At 41.3% G+C, this 20,314-nt stretch overlaps 1 protein-coding gene across 3 annotated transcripts in view; it reads left to right on the top strand.

Moving 5' to 3' along the window:
- dgkzb (diacylglycerol kinase, zeta b) overlaps positions 1–14,715 on the top strand; it is a 78,523-nt gene extending 63,808 nt beyond the window's left edge. For 2 of the 3 annotated variants that reach the window (XM_044357267.1, XM_044357264.1), the window contains exons 27-33: positions 3,107–3,172; positions 3,333–3,367; positions 3,865–3,908; positions 4,573–4,693; positions 6,338–6,374; positions 8,760–8,859; positions 14,491–14,715. In XM_044357267.1, the coding sequence (XP_044213202.1) occupies positions 3,107–3,172; positions 3,333–3,367; positions 3,865–3,908; positions 4,573–4,693; positions 6,338–6,374; positions 8,760–8,859; positions 14,491–14,607 (520 nt within the window). In that variant the 3' untranslated portion in view covers positions 14,608–14,715. The remainder of the gene's footprint in view (positions 1–3,106; positions 3,173–3,332; positions 3,368–3,864; positions 3,909–4,572; positions 4,694–6,337; positions 6,375–8,759; positions 8,860–14,490) is intronic. The other variant, XM_044357266.1, reaches the window with a different exon arrangement.
- The last annotated feature ends 5,599 nt before the right edge of the window (positions 14,716–20,314 follow it).

Consider the following 20,314-nt stretch of genomic DNA (forward strand, 5'->3'; position numbering starts at 1 on the left):
CTGTCACCTGTTGCCTGTCATCTATCACATGTCACCTTTCACCTGTCACCTGTTATCTGTCATCTATCGCCTGTCATCTATCACCTGTCATCTATCACATGTCACCTTTCACCTGTCACCTGTTATCTGTCATCTATCGCCTGTCATCTATCACCTGTCATCTATCACATGTCACCTTTCACCTGTCACCTGTTATCTGTCATCTATCGCCTGTCATCTATCACCTGTCATCTATCACCTGTCACCTTTCACTTGTCACCTGTCATCTATCATCTATCACCTGTCACCTTTCACCTGTCACCTGTTGCCTGTCATCTATCACATGTCACCTTTCACCTGTCACCTGTTATCTGTCATCTATCGCCTGTCATCTATCACCTGTCATCTATCACATGTCACCTTTCACCTGTCACCTGTTATCTGTCATCTATCGCCTGTCATCTATCACCTGTCATCTATCACATGTCACCTTTCACCTGTCACCTGTTATCTGTCATCTATCGCCTGTCATCTATCACCTGTCATCTATCACCTGTCACCTGTCATCTATCACTTGTCACCTGTCACCTGTCACCTTTCAAATGTCATCTATCACCTGTCACCTTTCACTTGTCACCTGTCACCTTTCACCTGTCACCTTTCACCTGTCACCTGTTATCTGTCATCTATCACCTGTCACTTGTCACCTGTCACCTGTCGCCTGTCATCTATCACCTGTCACCTGTCACCTGTCGCTTGTCGCCTGTCATCTATCACCTGTCACCTGTCGCCTGTCATCTATCACCTGTCACTTGTCACCTGTCACCTGTCACCTTTCACCTGTCATCTATCACCTGTCACCTGTTATCTGTCATCTATCACCTGTCACCTGTCACTTGTCACCTGTCACCTTTCACCTGTCATCTATCACCTGTCACCTGTCGCCTGTCATCTATCACCTGTCACTTGTCACCTGTTGCCTGTCATCTATCACCTGTCACCTGTCGCCTGTCATCTATCACCTGTCACCTGTCACCTGTCACCTGTCGCTTGTCGCCTGTCATCTATCACCTGTCACCTGTCACCTGTCGCCTGTCATCTATCACCTGTCACCTGTCACTTGTCACCTGTCACCTGTCGCTTGTCGCCTGTCATCTATCACCTGTCACCTGTCACCTGTCGCCTGTCATCTATCACCTGTCACCTTTCACTTGTCACCTGTCACCTTTCACCTGTCACCTGTTATCTGTCATCTATCACCTGTCACCTGTCACCTGTCACCTGTCACCTGTCGCCTGTCATCTATCACCTGTCACCTGTCACCTGTCGCTTGTCGCCTGTCATCTATCACCTGTCACCTGTCACCTGTCGCCTGTCATCTATCACCTGTCACCTGTCACTTGTCACCTGTCACCTTTCACCTGTCATCTATCACCTGTCACCTGTTATCTGTCATCTATCACCTGTCACCTGTCACTTGTCACCTGTCACCTTTCACCTGTCATCTATCACCTGTCACCTGTCGCCTGTCATCTATCACCTGTCACTTGTCACCTGTTGCCTGTCATCTATCACCTGTCACCTGTCGCCTGTCATCTATCACCTGTCACTTGTCACCTGTCACCTGTCGCTTGTCGCCTGTCATCTATCACCTGTCACCTGTCACCTGTCGCCTGTCATCTATCACCTGTCACCTGTCACTTGTCACCTGTCACCTGTCACCTTTCACCTGTCACCTTTCACCTGTCACCTGTTATCTGTCATCTATCACCTGTCACTTGTCACCTGTCACCTGTCGCCTGTCATCTATCACCTGTCACCTGTCACTTGTCACCTGTCGCCTGTCATCTATCACCTGTCACCTGTCGCTTGTCGCCTGTCATCTATCACCTGTCACCTGTCACCTGTCGCCTGTCATCTATCACCTGTCACCTGTCACTTGTCACCTGTTGCCTGTCATCTATCACCTGTCACCTGTCACCTGTCATCTATCACCTGTCACCTGTTATCTGTCATCTATCACCTGTCACCTGTCACCTGTCGCCTGTCATCTATCACCTGTCACCTGTCACCTGTCGCTTGTCGCCTGTCATCTATCACCTGTCACCTGTCACCTGTCACCTGTCGCCTGTCATCTATCACCTGTCACCTGTCACTTGTCACCTGTTGCCTGTCATCTATCACCTGTCACCTGTCACCTGTCATCTATCACCTGTCACCTGTTATCTGTCATCTATCACCTGTCACCTGTCACCTGTCGCCTGTCATCTATCACCTGTCACCTGTCACCTGTCGCCTGTCATCTATCACCTGTCACCTGTCACTTGTCACCTGTCGCCTGTCATCTATCACCTGTCACCTGTCACCTGTCGCTTGTCGCCTGTCATCTATCACCTGTCACCTGTCACCTGTCGCCTGTCATCTATCACCTGTCACCTGTCACTTGTCACCTGTTGCCTGTCATCTATCACCTGTCACCTTTCACCTGTCATCTATCACCTGTCACCTGTTATCTGTCATCTATCACCTGTCACCTGTCACCTGTCGCCTGTCATCTATCACCTGTCACCTGTCACTTGTCACCTGTTGCCTGTCATCTATCACCTGTCACCTGTCACCTGTCATCTATCACCTGTCACTTTTCACCTGTCACCTGTCATCTATCACCTGTCACCTGTCAACGGTCACTTGTCACCTGTCACCTGTCATCTATCACTTGTCACCTTTCACTTGTCACCTGTCACCTGTCACCTTTCACCTGTCACCTGTCATCTATCACCTGTCACCTTTCAAATGTCATCTATCACCTGTCATCTATCACTTGTCACCTTTCACTTGTCACCTGTCACCTGTCACCTTTCACCTGTCACCTGTCATCTATCACCTGTCACCTGTTATCTATCACCTTTCACCTGTCACCTTTCACTTGTCACCTGTCATCTATCACCTGTCACCTGTCACCTGTCATCTATCACCTGTCATCTATCACCTGTCATCTATCACCTGTCACCTGTCATCTATCACATGTCGCCTGTCATCTATCATCTGTCACCTTTCACCTGTCACTTGTCACCTGTCATCTATCAGCTGTCACCTGTTCTCACTGTTTCCTGCATGTTATCTGAAGGAGAGGAGCAAAGATGGTGAACGTGCATCGCTCCAACACGACGCTGGCTGATTTCAAACCCGTTAGGTACAATTCCATCGAGTCTGTGTGTGTTGCTCCATCTCTGCTGTCGTTTGTTGTTGTTGTTGTTGTTGTTGTTGTTGTTGTTGTTGTTGTTGCACTCGACTGTCCTTCAGGTTCGCCTCTAACGTTTTCTCTTTGCTTGTGTCTCCTCTCTGTTGGACAGTCCCTCCAGTGCTACCTCACACCACACTGAACAAGGTAAAGTCACATGTTACACACACACACACTTTATTTTCACTCTGTAACACTCTTGAATCTCCAAGTTTGATGATTTTTAGATTCCAAGCACTGAGAAAATTCTCCTTCTGTTCCACTCAAAAAACTTTTCACAAATCCATCAAATTATTTAGAAAAATGCGTCATCACCGAGCTTGAAACGAGGCAGTTTTAGCTTTAACTGAGACTCTGGAGATGGATAAATACCCATCATCAGTAAAATAAGCAAACCAACAGTATAACAGCACTACTGTTATTGTTGTTCTGGTTCTAACTGAACCAAGAAAATGATTAAAATGTTTTATTTCTGCAGGTTTATTTATTCAGAATTCTTTAAATAAGTCAGTTTGTCAGAAAAATGAGGACGTTGTATTTACAGAGTTATAGATAAAGTTATAGTCCAGGATGTTTTCATGTCTTTTCTTTTGAGAAGTTTACATTAAACTGCTGTTTATCTGTGTTCCTCCTTTGGTTTTTAGAAGCTGAGTTGATCAACTGTGTCAAGACTGAAGACCTGAACACAGTGAGTCTGACTGACTGATCCTTATGATCTAATATCGTGGTCTTGGTTGTTTTTGTGTGAAATTCATCTTTAAAATCCAAAAAGTCTCAGTAGAATCTTAGTGATCCTCACTGTTATAGTTTCAGGTAAATTTTCCTACTAAAGTTTGTCTGAACAGAATCCTCTTGAGTGTCCAGCTGCTAAAATCCACATGAGAGAGGATCTGAGTTGATCACCGTGTTGCTGCTGGCGTCCTTCATTTATCACCATGTGTTCACAACAACAGAGCAGCAGCCAGTGGTGCAGAAACTCTTTTAAAGAGTGTTTTTTCCCCTGGGTTTTGCCTCTCAGACTACAAACACTCAAACACATATTTTCCCTAAAGACACTAAATTAAGCATCAAATCAAATCAGTAAAGCACAGACATTGTTTTAAGTAGTTTGGTTTGGTTTTATTCGATGCTCACAGATTCAAACTATAAAACATAAAACATGAACCTGCAGAAACACAAACAACAAAACACCTGAAAACAGCTCAGAAAGAAAATGTTCAACATCTTTATGTTTTATTATGTCCTGTACGTTACTCGACCTCCAGTTTGTTGTCTGAAGTCTGAAGTTTTTGAGCGCTGTTCTGTCATAAATGATGAAAACACCATGAAATGAACTTTTCCTTGATGTGCAGCTGATGGAGCTGCAGCAGCAGGGGGCCAACCTGCTGCTGCAGGACGCTGCAGGCTGCACGCTGCTGCATCACGCTGTGGAGGCCGGCAGCAAGGACATCATCAAGTACCTCATCGATAACGGTGAGTTTTATTACATATCATTTAGTTTCAACCGTTTTCTTTGATGGGATGAGGCTGGAGATGGTCTTTATATTACATGTCTCAGCACTCTCTGCCTTACAGACACTTTCTGTATATCTCGTGGTCTGTTCTGACTCTGCCACCGAGTGGCGCCAGAGTTGTGCTTGTTGTTTATATTTCCACATGGTGGCTTTGAGGGAATCTCAGTCTGAGATAAAATAACTTTAATTCAAAGCAGAGCTCTGGATCAGAGTGCGAACTGTTCCTGCTGTTTTCACCGTCCATCAACCATTTAACAAGATGCAGACAGGAAGAAATGTCACAAGATAAATACCAAATATAGATGATTAAATCCCCAGAACAGAGAATAGATCAAATATCTGTAGTGTTCACATGATAAAAGACAGCAGCTGTGTGACACTGATTCAGGATGTAAATATCAGAGAATGAAAGCTTAAATTAAGTGTTGAGTAGCAGTTTGACCTCAAGCTGGAAGGATTTTTTCTTAATTAATTAATTACACTGATTCCAGACCTGGTTGTTTACTGAGTGCGAGGTTGTGTTGGTCGTCTGTTTTCAGACATCAGATAAAAGAAACTTCCTGCTTTTGACTCATGAACAACTCAGAAGCAACGACAAGAAGCAGCCAAACCTGCATCACAGCCTGATGAAAACATGCTGTGAATGTTAGTGCAGGTGTTCCCGGCAGCAGGTGAACATACAGCCTCTGCTGACGTCCATCAATCACTTCAACAGTGATTGATTGGTTTGAACTTTCTGCTCTGACAGACAGTCAGCGACACTCAAATGTCTTTCACTTTTGTTCTTCAGCTTTATTTATGACATTCATTAAAAAACACACCAAAAAATATCAAAATAGTGAGATAATAAGATTGTAAGTGTGTTACAGTCACTGATGGATCGTAACAAAGTACATATTTTACAGTTTAGAGGTACTTGTACTTTACTTGAGTATTTCCATGTGATGCTACTTTCTACATGTCAGAGGGAAATATTGTACTTTCTACTCCACTACATTTATTTGACAGCTTTAGTTACTTTTCAGATGAAGATTTGACATAAAATAATATATGATAAGTTTATAAAATGCAGATTGAACAAAGATTAAACCAGCAGTTCCCACACTGTTGGTGTGTAACTGCCAAGAGGTAAAACTTTCTAATATTTCTCAAAAAAGCAAAGTTTACAGAAAAGTCTGAAAAATGAATCAAACTTTGTTTTTTCTCCTTTCCAGCTGATTTATCAGCAGTTTTTTTCTTTTCAATACTTTAACTACATCAAGCTGATAATAGTTGATGCAGATGACTCTGGAAAACTGACTGGATGAATGCTGATCTTATCTGAGGCAAAACATACAGCTGTTTTTTTTAAATTAAATGATCATTTAAAAACTATTTTATGTTTCCTCTGGTTGAATCAAATTAGTCTGAAGATCTGAAACAATTGAAGCTGCAATAAATATAATAATAACAAGAAATCAGGAAGAGAAAATACTGTTTCACAGCACTGTATGTGAGGAGCTACAGACACATACATGTAGTCCATTTTCCAGTATTTGACATGTTTATATGGTAGTTTTAAGGTGACGATTAATGGATGAAATGTGTTTCTGTCTTGTTTCAGTTCCCACATCTCACCTGGACACAACAGAGAAAGAGACGTAAGTGAAGCTCAGTCCTGAGATCAGATCTGGAGATGAAACACTTTAAACTACAGATCTGTTAAACTACTAACTGTTTAACTACCTGTCATTTACCTGTTTAACCACCTGTAGTTTATCTGTTTAACTACCTGTCATCTACCTGTTTAACTACCTGTCACCTACCTGTTTAACCACCTGTAGTTTATCTGTTTAACTACCTGTCATCTATCTGTTTAACTACCTGTCATCTACCTGTTTAACTACCAGTCACCTACCAGTCATCTACCTGTTTAACTACCAGTCACCTACCTGTTTAACTACCAGTCATCTACCTGTCATCTACCTGTTTAACTACCAGTCACCTACCTGTCATTTACCTGTTTAACTACCTGTCATCTACCTGTTTAACTACCAGTCACCTACCAGTCATCTACCTGTTTAACTACCTGTAATTTACCTGTTTAACTACCTGTAATTTACCTGTTTAACTACCTGTAATTTACCTGTTTAACTACCTGTCACCTACCTGTCACCTACCTGTTTAACTACCTGTAGTTTATCTGTTTAACTACCTGTCACCTACCTGTCACCTACCTGTTTAACTACCAGTCACCTACCAGTCATCTACCTGTTTAACTACCTGTAGTTTATCTGTTTAACTACCTGTCACCTACCTGTCATCTACCTGTTTAACTACCAGTCACCTACCAGTCATCTACCTGTTTAACTACCTGTCATCTACCTGTTTAACTACCAGTCACCTACCAGTCATCTACCTGTTTAACTACCTGTCATCTACCTGTTTAACTACCAGTCACCTACCAGTCATCTACCTGTTTAACTACCTGTAATTTACCTGTTTAACTACCTGTCACCTACCTGTCACCTACCTGTTTAACTACCTGTCACCTACCTGTTTAACTACCTGTCACCTACCTGTCACCTACCTGTTTAACCACCTGTAGTTTATCTGTTTAACTACCTGTCACCTACCTGTCACCTACCTGTTTAACCACCTGTCATCTACCTGTTTAACCACCTGTCATCTACCTGTTTAACTACCAGTCACCTACCTGTCATTTACCTGTTTAACTACCTGTCACCTACCTGTCATTTACCTGTTTAACTACCAGTCACCTACCTGTCATTTACCTGTTTAACTACCTGTCATTTACCTGTTTATCTACCTGTCATCTACCTGTTTAACTACCTGTCATTTACCTCTAACTACCTGTCATCTACCTGTTTAACTACCTGTCATCTACCTGTTTATCTACCTGTCATTTACCTGTTTAACTACCTGTCATTTACCTGTTTAACTACCTGTCATTTACCTGTTTAACTACCTGTCATTTACCTGTTTATCTACCTGTCATCTACCTGTTTAACTACCTGTCATTTACCTCTAACTACCTGTCATCTACCTGTTTAACTACCTGTCATCTACCTGTTTAACTACCTGTCATCTACCTGTTTAACTACCTGTCATTTACCTGTTTATCTACCTGTCATCTACCTGTTTAACTACCTGTCATTTACCTCTAACTACCTGTCATCTACCTGTTTAACTACCTGTCATCTACCTGTTTAACTACCTGTCATTTACCTCTAACTACCTGTCATTTACCTGTTTATCTACCTGTCATCTACCTGTTTAACTACCTGTCATTTACCTCTAACTACCTGTCATCTACCTGTTTAACTACCTGTCATCTACCTGTTTAACTACCTGTCATCTACCTCTAACTACCTGTCATCTACCTGTTTAACTACCTGTCATCTACCTGTTTAACCACCTGTCATTTACCTGTTAAACTACCTGTCATTTACCTGTTTAACTACCTGTCATTTACCTGTTTAACCACCTGTCATTTACCTGTTTAACTACCTGTCATTTACCTGTTTAACTACCTGTCATCTACCTGTTTAACTACCTGTCATCTACCTGTTTAACTACCTGTCATTTACCTGTTTAACTACCTGTCATTTACCTGTTTAACTACCTGTCATTTACCTGTTTAACTACCTGTCATCTACCTGTTTAACTACCTGTCATTTACCTGTTTAACTACCTGTCATCTACCTGTTTAACTACCTGTCATTTACCTGTTTAACTACCTGTCATTTACCTGTTTAACTACCTGTCATTTACCTGTTTAACTACCTGTCATCTACCTGTTTAACTACCTGTCATCTACCTGTTTAACTACCTGTCATTTACCTGTTTAACTACCTGTCATCTACCTGTTTAACTACCTGTCATCTACCTGTTTAACTACCTGTCATCTACCTGTTTAACTACCTGTCATCTACCTGTTTAACTACCTGTCATTTACCTGTTTAACTACCTGTCATCTACCTGTTTAACTACCTGTCATCTACCTGTTTATATTTATGTTTCAGAGGTGAGACGGCGCTCCATAAAGCTGCCTCTTCCTGTCAGAGGAGTATCTGTCACTACCTGGTGGAGGCCGGAGCGTCGCTCATGAAGACAGACCTGCAGGTAAACACTCACCTGTCACACACACACACACACACACACACACACACACACACACACACACACACCAGCTCTGCCTGATAAATGAAAGCTTCTGTGATTCTCTCTGTAGCTCCACTAACGAACACATGAACACTGGTGTGAAAGCCAAAGAGTCCATGTTTAGAGATGAATGTCTGACTGATGAGAACGTGAGCAGAGCAGTAAAAGGATTTAAGTGTCTGACACACGATTTCTTGAAGTGTTCGAGGTGCGGTCGAGTTTTAGAGAAAAGAGAAAAGTAGCATCAGTTAGCTTAGCACTAATACTGCTCTGTGAAGGTTCCTGTAAGACGATTTCACATCCAGTAAACTAAATGAAACATTAAAACTTAATCAAACAATTTAATCATTTACCAGTTTTTATATAAACTATATAATAAATATTTTATAAATTAGAAACAAATTTGAGAATAATCTAACATTCTCAGAGCTCAGTAAATTGTGTTTCTCCAGAACCCTACAGTGATGGAAATGCATCGGCTTTTTGTCCAGAGTTTTTAGAGTTTGTTTGTTTAAGGACTCAAGAGGTTTTATGGCTGTTTCTCCAGCCTGCCCCCAACATGTGATCAATAAGACATCTGGGAAAGAATCACAGCTGCGTAAATATCTGCAGCGTCCAAAGAGAGACAGTTTCTAATATGTCTAAAATTTGCTAAGTTGTATTTTATGTTTTTAACCGTTTTTTTAACATGTTTCTTACAGTTCACATTTGGATCCAGTGTCACACCAAGATATTTAAAATCAGTAACTACGTCAGTTTTTACACCTTTGATGAGAATATCAGCGTTAGGAGGTTGTACCATAGTCTTAGAGAAAAACATACCCTTTGTCTTGTTTACATTTAGACTCAGACATGATTGATCAAGCTAATGTTTGATCCTTTCCGATGCAATCGTTAGCTTAGCAGCAGCTAACTCAGCTGTTTTTGCATGTGTGTACACAACGGTATCATCTGCATACATTTGTAGTTCTGCATCATGACACTGTTGAGGGAGATCATTAATATATAGACTAAATAATAGGGGACCTAACACTGACCCTTGTGGAACACCCGTTGTGCACTTCATGTTACTGGACAGTGTGTCACCAACTTTAACACATTGTCTCCTATTAGATAAATATGAAGACATCCATGCCAGTGCTCTAGATGAGAAGTTAAATTCAGAGAATTTCGATATTAAAACATCATGATCGACTGTGTCGAATGCTTTATGCAGATCTAAAAATACAGCACCAACTACTCCTCCTTTGTCAAGTCTTGATTTAATTTGTTCTATTAAGTGCAGGTAGCAGTTTCAGTGCAATGATTTGCTCTAAAGACAAACTGCAAACAATGTAGACCAAAACTGCTTGTATTAAGAAATGTTGTCAGTTGTTTAATAACTTTCGCAGCTGGCAGTATACTTATTGGTCTGTAGTTACTGGCTTCAAGGCGGTCTCCAGATCTAAAAACAGGCACTTTTCCAGTCATCAGGAAAGGAGCTGTGTTTAAAAGACAAGTTGATTAAATGAGCAATAGGGGGAGTTAAGATATCTTTGTGTGATTTGACAAACATGGTGTCAAATTGGAAAGCATCTCTACTTTTGGAGCTTTTTGAGGAGCTGATGATTTTATTTACTTGTAATTCATTAGTCTCTGAAACCTGGTCTGTAGCGTCTATACGAACAACATCCAGTTTTCTTTTTCGTAATTTTTTTAATTCATATACAGACTAAAAAAAAAAATTAAAGACAGAAGCAACAGTAAGATGATTTTCAATGAACTTTCCCTGTACTTTGAGTCTTTTCAGATCAGTTTACTGTTGCCTTTTGGCAACATAGAAGATTTATATGATGAAACTGTAACCAAATACACACAAAAAGGAAGCTCCAGTATTAAAACAGGATTAGAACCTGACTGACTGGCCTTAATACAGGACGTCATGTTAAATAATAACTCATTAAAGGATGTTGCTGGTGTTTTTCTGTTTTTTTCTTCTTGTCAACAAATCTCATGTTTGTGTTCGGCTCACTGATGTGTTTTAATAGTTTTTGGACAACAACAGAGGAAAACCTGTTAGTAGATCAGTTGATTGTTGGTTTGGTCTGACGATGGACCGCTGTTATCTGATAATATTGAACATATGATGCAGCTTCTGTTGTTCTGCTCGGAGCTGTTCAACATGAGTTTGAGGGGTAGCATTTAATAAATACTGAGTAATAATCACCTGCAGCTTGTTTTTAAATCCATCTGTCAAACCACTGAACCAATCAGAACAAGCAGAGTTGAAATGAAACAGAAAAGTCAGAAAGCCTCGTTTGTTCAGGACGTTTGCTGGAACACTGAGATCATGTTTTAGCAGCAACATCTTCGGATGATTTTCTGTAAATGAGTTTAAAGTTTGTTGTACGTTTGGATGATTCATTGTGACTCCCGGCTGCATCCTGGTCTGTTTCCTCTTCTCGTTTCTTCTTCTCTGCTTCATTTGTTAACTGTTGTTGGAGAACAGCAGCTCCTGACACAAACACTTGACGTTTCTCGTTGATGTTTTCGATCGGTGAATGTTTTCTGCGCCGTATGGATCGGCTCTGCGCGGCCTTTCCCGGGCGCAGCGGCGGCCACCAGCCCGAGGCGTCCTGCTGCACTTTAAAAGGATCTCCAGCAGTATTTGACCCACTTGTATAAAGTGATTAATGTTGTGTGTCATTGAGAAACGAAGCGCCGCAGGATCCCCGGCCTCGCTCCGACACACACAAAGGCTGCGGCTCCCCGTTGCCATAGTGAAGCCAGTGCTAACAGGAAGCAGCCCATAATCTGAGTTTCTCTCTCTCTCCTCCTCTCAGCAGATGAAAAGAGTTCATGTGTTTCTTTAGTGTGTCCACTGTTGGTATGAAGCCGAGACTCAGCGCCTGGTTAGAGACGAGCTGAGAGGCTCCACTTTATTATTCTCCTTCACTTCTCTCCCTCACAGCCTTTATCTACCCAGACACGGATCTATATGTCTATTAATCTATATAACAACTCTACAACCTCACTACCAAACACCAAAACAATCTCCTGACTGAGCAGTAACCGTTATAATGTTATAATGTCTCATGCTAACATGCTACCAAAGACAGTTAGCATGATAAACGTTACACCTGCTGAACATGAGCTGTTAGCATTCTGAGGTTAGCGTTTAGCTCAGAGACATGAAATCTGATCCAGGATGAATTTAAAGGTTCATCAGACACTAAAACTCCTCACAGACGTTTATAAAACATTTTACAGCTCCGTAAAGTTTCAATCTCAGAATCAGAATCAGTTTTATTAGGATGAAAACACACAAACACAAAATAGAAGAATAAAGAATCAAAATAGAGCAGGAGTGAGGTAATAATAAATAATGAAATAAAACACAATACTATTACATTTTAAATGTTAAATCTATTTGCATCAAGAAGTCAAATCAGCAAGAAGTCAAGATGTCAAGTCAGTACTGTATATAATATATATAATGTATATAATGTATATAATATATATAATGTATATAATGTATATAATGTATATACAGTTATGTTCATAATAATAGCAGTGTTTTTAAAAAGGTGAGTAAACCTCAAAATGCTTCAAACAAATTGTATTTTAATGAACACAAAGTCAAGAAATATAATGTTCAAACAAATAGCAGTGTTGACATCTTTCTTTACAAACTCAAAAATGTGCCGTATAAACTAAGAAATGCTTGAAGATTCAACTTTCCTGAGAATCATAAACTAATATTTAGTTGCATAACCACGATTTCTGATAACTGCTTCACATCTGTGGTACACGGAGTCGACCAGCTTCTGGCACCAGTCAACAGGTGTTGCAGCCCAGGACAATTGTACTACGTCCCACAATTCCTCTGCATTTCTTGGTTTTTGTCTCATGAACAGCATTTTTTATGTCAGCCCACAAGTTTTCTATGGGATTAAAGGTCCGGGGATTGTGCTGGAACCGTGATTTTGCTCGCTTGCTGGTGTGTTCGGGTTCATTGTCTTGTTGAAACACCCGTTTCAACATGACTTCTTCCAGTATTCTGATGTACTCAAACTGATCCATCATCCCTGATATGCGATAAATAGTACGAGAAACATCCTCCTATCATGATGCTTGCACCACCGTGCTTCACCGTCTTCACTGTGGCTTGAATTCAGTGTTTGCAGGACGTCTGACAAACTGTCTTTCACCCAAAAAGAATAATCTGACTCTCATCAGTCCACATCAGTTTCTTTTTAGGCCAGTCAATGTGTTCTTTGGCAAATTGTAACCGCTTCAGCACATGTATTTTTTTTAACAATGGGACTTTGAGGGGGCTTCTTGCTGGTAGCTTGGCTTCACATAGACGTCGTCTGATTGTTACAGTACTCACAGGCAATCTTAGATCTTCTTTGATCCGTCTGGAGCTGATCATTGGCTGAGCCTTTGGTTATTCTCCGATCCATTCGAATAGTCGTTCTTCTTCCTCGCCTTTCTGGTTTTGCTTGCCGTTTTAAAGTGTTTGATATCATTTTAGCTGAACAGCCCATCATTTTCTGCACTTCTTTATAGGTTTTCCCCTCTTTTATTAATTTCTTAATCAAAGAACGTTCTTCTTCTGAACAGTGTCTTGAACGACCCGTTTTACTCTGTTTTTCAAGGACAAATGTGCAGCCAGCATCAGTTGCCTTGATCCTTTAATAAGGGCCACCTGTTTAACACCTATGTTTTTCACATAATCAATGACCTCACTAATTGAACTCGGCAATGCTATTTTTTTTAACACGCCCCTTTCAGTAAATGATTCAGTTTCACAGAATCAGCAGCCTGTTGGGTCTGTTGGTTTTCTACACCTTTACTAAACCTTCTAGAAACTTACTTGCAGTGTAGAAGTTGAAATTCTAACAAAAACAGTGATTTATCTTGCAAGTGATGTGGGACTGCTATTATTGTGAACACAACTGTATATGTTAAAGGACAGTTCCCAGTGTTCCCAGTGTTCCCAGTGTGTTAAAGCAGCAGTCAGGTGTCTGTAATCATTCCTCCTGTTCATACTGGATATTAAAAGATCCTTCAAATGTGCTTTCAATGGAAGTGATGGAGGCCAAAATCCACAGTGTGTCCACACAGTCATTTAAAGTCTGTGTGAAGCTTCTATTCAGCTTCAGCAGTCTGAGTTAGTCATATCAAGTGGATATCTGACACATTTACAGTCTTTTTAGCATCAAATTCCCTCTTTGTGTTTCCTCGGACAGTGTTTCCCTGTTGAGCTGCAGGTGGAAGTATAGTAACAAAAAGAGGAACTTTGGCACTAAAAAGACTGTAACGTTGAAAGATATCTACTTGATTTGACTCATTTGGACGCTGAAGCTTCATATTAGCTTCAGACTGTGGATTTTGTCCTCCATCACTTCCATTGTAAGGTCATTATGAAGGGATCTTCTAATGGTCAGTATGAACAGGAGGAATGATTACAGCAAGAAACACAGCTTTAATGTTCATTTGGACTCCTGAAAGCTGCAGAGCAGCTCGACTCAGATTGAGGCTGTTTGGTGAATAAAGCACGATGTATCATTACTCGCTGCTCTCATGTTAAACCGTGTTTATCTTCAGGGCGAGACTCCCAAACAACGCGCCGAGAAGGCCGACGACCAGGAGCTGGCCGACTACCTGGAGAACCGCCAACATTACCAGATGATCCAGAGAGAAGACCAGGAGACGGCGGTCTGACCTGCACCTGTCTGTTCATGTCTGTGATGGATTTACTCCTCTCCCTCACACACACACACACACACACACACACACTCACACACACACACACACACACACACACACACACACACACACTCACACACACACTCACACACACACACACACACACACACACACACTCACACACACACTCACACACACACACACACACACACACACACACACACACACTCACACACACACACACACACACACACACACACACACACACACACACACACTCACACACACACACACACACACACACACACACACACACACACACACACACACTCACACACACACACACACACACACACACACACACACACACACTCACACACACACACACACACACACACACACACACACACACTCACACACACACACACACACACACATATATATACAGTACTGTGCAAAAGTTTTAGGCATTAAAGTAAAGTGAGCTTTCAGAAATAATGCAGTAACTCTTTATTCGTTTTATTCTGATTTCCTGAGTAATTTGCAGGTATTTAACAGTAGATTTTTGGGACATTTTACAAATTATAAGAAGAAACAGATATAATATAATAAGTTCCCGCTCGTTACATTTGGCTTCATACATTGTTGTTAATTTGTGTATCAGACGATATATCAGCATGTTAGTTATTTCAGTACTTTGCTAAAAGTATCTGCTGCGTTAACTCTTCATTCATTCATTCATTAACTCTTCATTCATTCATTAACTCTTCATTCATTCATTAACTCTTCATTCATTCATTAACTCTTTGACAGGATGATGTCGTTTGGTCATTTGGAGTTTTAATAATATGCTGACATGTAAAATGTGTTTTACAAACTTAAAGTATTTTCTGTCAGTTTTTGCAAATGAAGAACTACGTCTGAACCCAGATAATGACTCAGCGCTAACCAACCAAACTAACTCAACAACTTTTCCATTTTTTCTTATAATTTGTACCAAATTGCACCAAATGTCTGTAAAATTAACCGTTAAATACCTGCAAATTACTCCGAATATTTCCAGGAAATGAGTGTAAAATGAACAGACCTGTAAAGTAAAGCGTTACCAATAATGCCATGAATAGTTGTTATTGATCAGTGATCCAGAGTTGATTCAACAGCAGGAAGTAAATCAGTATCTGCTGTGAGAAACAGCAGCAGTTCTCAGTGTTTCAGGTTCTCGGCAGGTCGGTTGTTCCTGCATCTCGGAGAAGTTTCCGCAGTTCTTCTTCTGTGGATTTCGGCGTCTCAGCTGCTTCTGTCTCTTCATGTTGATCCCAGACTGACTCCATGATGTCGAGGTTCTTTATGACTCTGGCTGCAGATGATCAGACGCCTCCTGATGCTGCTGCGTCACGGAGAAGAATCTAAACATCTAAAGTGACTAAAACTCTTGCACAGTTCTGTTTATTACACACATGTATCTGTGTTGTGGGAGAGAAGCAGCAGCAGCAGATCAGTTAGAGCTTCTTCTCTGCTGTAGACGGATCAAACTGCTTTAATGAAGCGGAGACGAGTTTGTTGTCTCTGTGAGTCCAAACTGTAGAACAGGAAGGAAACTGGACACTAAAGTGGATTCAAACTTCAGACCGCAAAAGACTTTCAGATCTCCTACAAACTGTGTTCTGTGTGTCTTGTGAACATTAGCGCTCTGACCTCGCTGTAAAATGACAGAAATGTGTTGCAGAATGTGCTGAAAACAGCGGCGGCTTTGAGCAAACAGCGAGCACGTTCACGAGTCTGCAGCCGAACGCTTCGCCATATCAGAGCAGCTTCTCTCCGGCTTCTAGTGACCTTTTGGATGTATTTGTTAAGTATTTAACTTTAGTCAGCGATGAAATGAGCTATTTATGATTTATCTGTAGAGATAAAACACTCTCACTTTCTTGTTTTGTGGATTTCAGTCAGACTTTTAGATATTTCACTCAACATATGAGGTTTGTTTTGTAATGTTTTGTCTGTTACATGTAAAGCAACATGGCCGCCAGCAGAACGCTTTGGTGTGATGTGAATCTGCTGCACGTAGCTGAGACGCCGGTAGACTCGTCAGTGTTGGAATATTAAACAGCAACAGAAGCTGGAGCCAGATTCTGCCAAAGCAGTCGAGTCTGTATTAATATTAATATTGATAATAAAGATGTTATGCTGTATGATACTGGAGTAATAACATGTTAACTTTGGTTTTATCATTTCTCAGTGACCTGCAATAAAGCATGTCAGTAACAGTTTCCTGTGAGTCCTTTTCTGGTTCAACAAGCTGCTTTATTAATATTTATTTATTTATTATGAAGCCTTTAAATGACTGATTGACAAACAATGGAAGCTGGACTCTATATCCACACTGCAACAAGACAAAACAGCCGAGAATGTGGACAGAATTTGTCCTGTTGGATCCTTTTTTTAATGACAAAAGTCACATTTTTAGCTTCAAACAGGTGACAGAATATAATTCAGTTTATATCATGTTCTGTTTATTTTATGCTTCATGAAGAGTTTCTGTAATTAGATTTGAAATGATGAGCTTATGTCAGAGTATCTTCAAAACTCTCAACAAACATTGAAATGGCTTCAGAAGGTTTTTAAAACATCTTAAATTTCATTTTCAGGGTTCAGGGTTGAGGGTTTAGGGTTCAGGTTTAAGGGGTCAGGGTTTAGGGTTAAGGGTTTAGGGTTCAGGGTTTAAGGTTCAGGGTTTAGGGGTCAGGGTTCAGGGTTTAAGGTTCAGGGTTTAGGGTTCAAAAGTCTGAAATATTTCCTCTTTCCTGCTGGAACATTAGATATAAAATATAATATGTATAATATATAATATAATATATAATATTTTGCACGTGTTTGGCTGTCAGGAGACGTTCTGCATCTATAAACTAGAAGTTTTCAGACTTCCTGTCGGCTCCGGACAGAAATGTCATGAAATCATTCAGCAGCACTTCATGTAAATAAACTGTAAGTGAATATCTGACGTCTGATGCTGCAGAGAACAAAGGTCATGACATGAACAGGTGCTTCCTGGTGTCGTCACATGATTCAGGTGCTGCAGGGCGTCCGGACTCATCAAATGTCTTGAAGTCACTTGTTGACTTCAAACTGACACCAGATTCATTTAAACTGGTTTAAAAAGGATGTACTGAAAGTTAAAAGAAGAATTTATTCTCCAATAACAAGTGCAGAACTCTTCATGTATGATCAGCTGACCTGCAGCTCTCAGCTGATTAACTGTGCACGTACTGTGCACGTACAAACTGTCTCCATTTTCTCCGTAATTAGCACCAGATTACATCGTTCTCTCCAGGAAATCACAGTCAGCTGCTTTCTAGGAAACATCAAAGAAGCAAAATATACTGTGATCGGACTATTGATCAGGATCAATAACTGAAGCAGCAGCAGGAACATCAGAGTCCTTTTACTCTTATTAGTGTTTGAACATCAGTTTGATTCTTACAGAACGTCTCACAGCACATATATATTTATACATGATCAATATATCATATATATATTCACAAAAATTGAAAGGTTTCACACAAAAACACGAATTAATAAATGAAATAATAAATGAATTAATAAATGAATCACATGCTGTATGTTCATGCTGACTAACAGTCTGTCGGTGGCAGGAAGTCATGTGATAATTATTGATCACTCAGATTGATTGATTTTGATGTATTATTGGTTTATTGATCAGGGACACTAATAAACTGTATTCTGGGGACAGATGTTACGCCCTAAAAATAAACATGTAGCGCAACAATAAAAAGAGAATATCAATGGTATTAAATATCGTACTGGACATTAACTAAAACATGAGACATTATGGGATAATATAAACACTGACTTTTGGTTTCTCCAATAACTTGGAGACAATTTATAAAAAAACAAATGTTTTGATCAGTAAATTCAGTCTAAAGATAAAATATTTCCTTTAATCTGCTGCACGTCTGTTTAAAGATCCTGCAGAAATGTTTATGTAGGGTTTAAGGTTCAGGGTTAAGGGTTCAGGGTTAAGGGTTTAAGGTTCGGGGTTCAGGGTTTAAGGTTCAGGGTTCAGGGTTTAAGGTTCAGGGTTAAGGAGTCAGGGTTTAGGGTTCAGGGTTCAGGGTTAAGGGTTTAAGGTTGAGGATTTAGGGTTCAGGGTTAAGGGTTCAGGGGTCAGGGTTCAGGGTTCAGGGTTTAAGGTTCAGGGTTTAGGGTTCAGGGTTTAAGGTTCAGGGTTTAGGGTTCAGGGGTCAGGGTTCAGGGTTAAGGGGTCAGGGTTTAGGGTTCAGGGTTGAGGGTTTAAGGTTCAGGGTTTAGGGTTCAGGGTTGAGGGTTTAAGGTTCAGGGTTTAGGGTTCAGGGTTTAAGGTTCAGTGTTTAGGGGTCCGGGTTTAGGGGTCAGAGTTTAGGGTTCAGAGTTTAGGGTTCAGAGTTTAGGGTTCAGGGTTTAGGGGTCAGGGCTCAGGGTTTAGGGGTCAGGGTTTAGGGTTCAGGGGTCAGGGTTTAGGGTTCAGGGTTTAGGATTCAGGGTTAAGGGTTCAGGGTTTAGAATTCAGGGTTAAGGGTTTAGGGGTCAGGGTTTAGGGTTCAGGGTTAAGGGTTCAGGGTTTAGGAGTCAGGGTTTAGGGGTCACGGTTTAGGGGTCAGGGTTCAGGGTTTAGGGTTCAGGGTTCAGGGTTTAGGGGTCAGGGTTTAGGGGTCAGGGTTCAGGGTTTAGGGGTCAGGGTTTAGGGTTCAGGGTTTAGGGATTAGGGTTTAGGGGTCAGGGTTTAGGATTCAGGGTTAAGGGTTCAGGGTTTAGGGTTCAGGATTCAGGGTTCAGGGTTTAGGGGTCAGGGTTTAGGGGTCAGGGTTCAGGGTTTAGGGTTCAGGGTTTAGGGGGGATGGTGTGATTGTGCCCTCCTCTCCAAAACTGACAAAACCCAAGCAGCTGACTTCCCGTCACTTCTGTCCTGGTTTGACCTCAGACCGGTCTCCAGCCCTCCACACACAAAGCAGGAAATACTCTGCATCTGATTGTGACTCAGAGCTGCTCCACAGCTAATCCAACTGTCCCCCCTACATCTGTCTGACACCTGCTTTATTCAGTTCACGATCACCTCACCAGAACAACCTCATGTTCCTCCATAAATGGGCTCCTTCAGCTGCAACATCCGGTCCCTCAAACCGACTCAACTTTCCAATGAGGTCTTGGCTACTCTGCCCCCTCATACTGAATGTTCCTCACTCCTGGTCAATCAGGCTGCAGACTCACTGTGCTCCTCGCTAGCTTCCTCTCTCAACCATCTCTGCCCTCTAACCACCAAACCTGCTCCCATAAACCCCCCAGTCCACGGCTCACTGAAGTCATCAGAGAACAAAGGATGGAGCTCAGAGCAGCAGAGAGAAAATAGCGTAAATCCAGAGAGTCCACTGACCTCAGTGACTATCAGGGTCTCCCAGCATCATTCTCCTCCAGTCTAAAAACTGCTAAGACCACTTTCTATCAGAACCAGATCTGTGGCGCCACAGACGCTCGGAAAATGTTTTTTTTGCTTTTAACTCACTCCTCAAGCCGCCTCCTCCTCCGCCCTCCACTCTGCTCACTGCTGACATGTTCACCTCGTTCTTTACTGGTAAGGTCTCTGCCATCAGCAACCAGTTCTCTGAGCCTGACCAACCCAGTCTGCAGCTGCCAGCTAACAGGGCCAAACTCTCCTAATTCTCCCCTCTGA

This window comes from Thunnus albacares, chromosome 7, assembly GCF_914725855.1.
Source record: "Thunnus albacares chromosome 7, fThuAlb1.1, whole genome shotgun sequence".
In the NCBI taxonomy this organism is placed as follows: Eukaryota; Metazoa; Chordata; class Actinopteri; order Scombriformes; family Scombridae; genus Thunnus; species Thunnus albacares.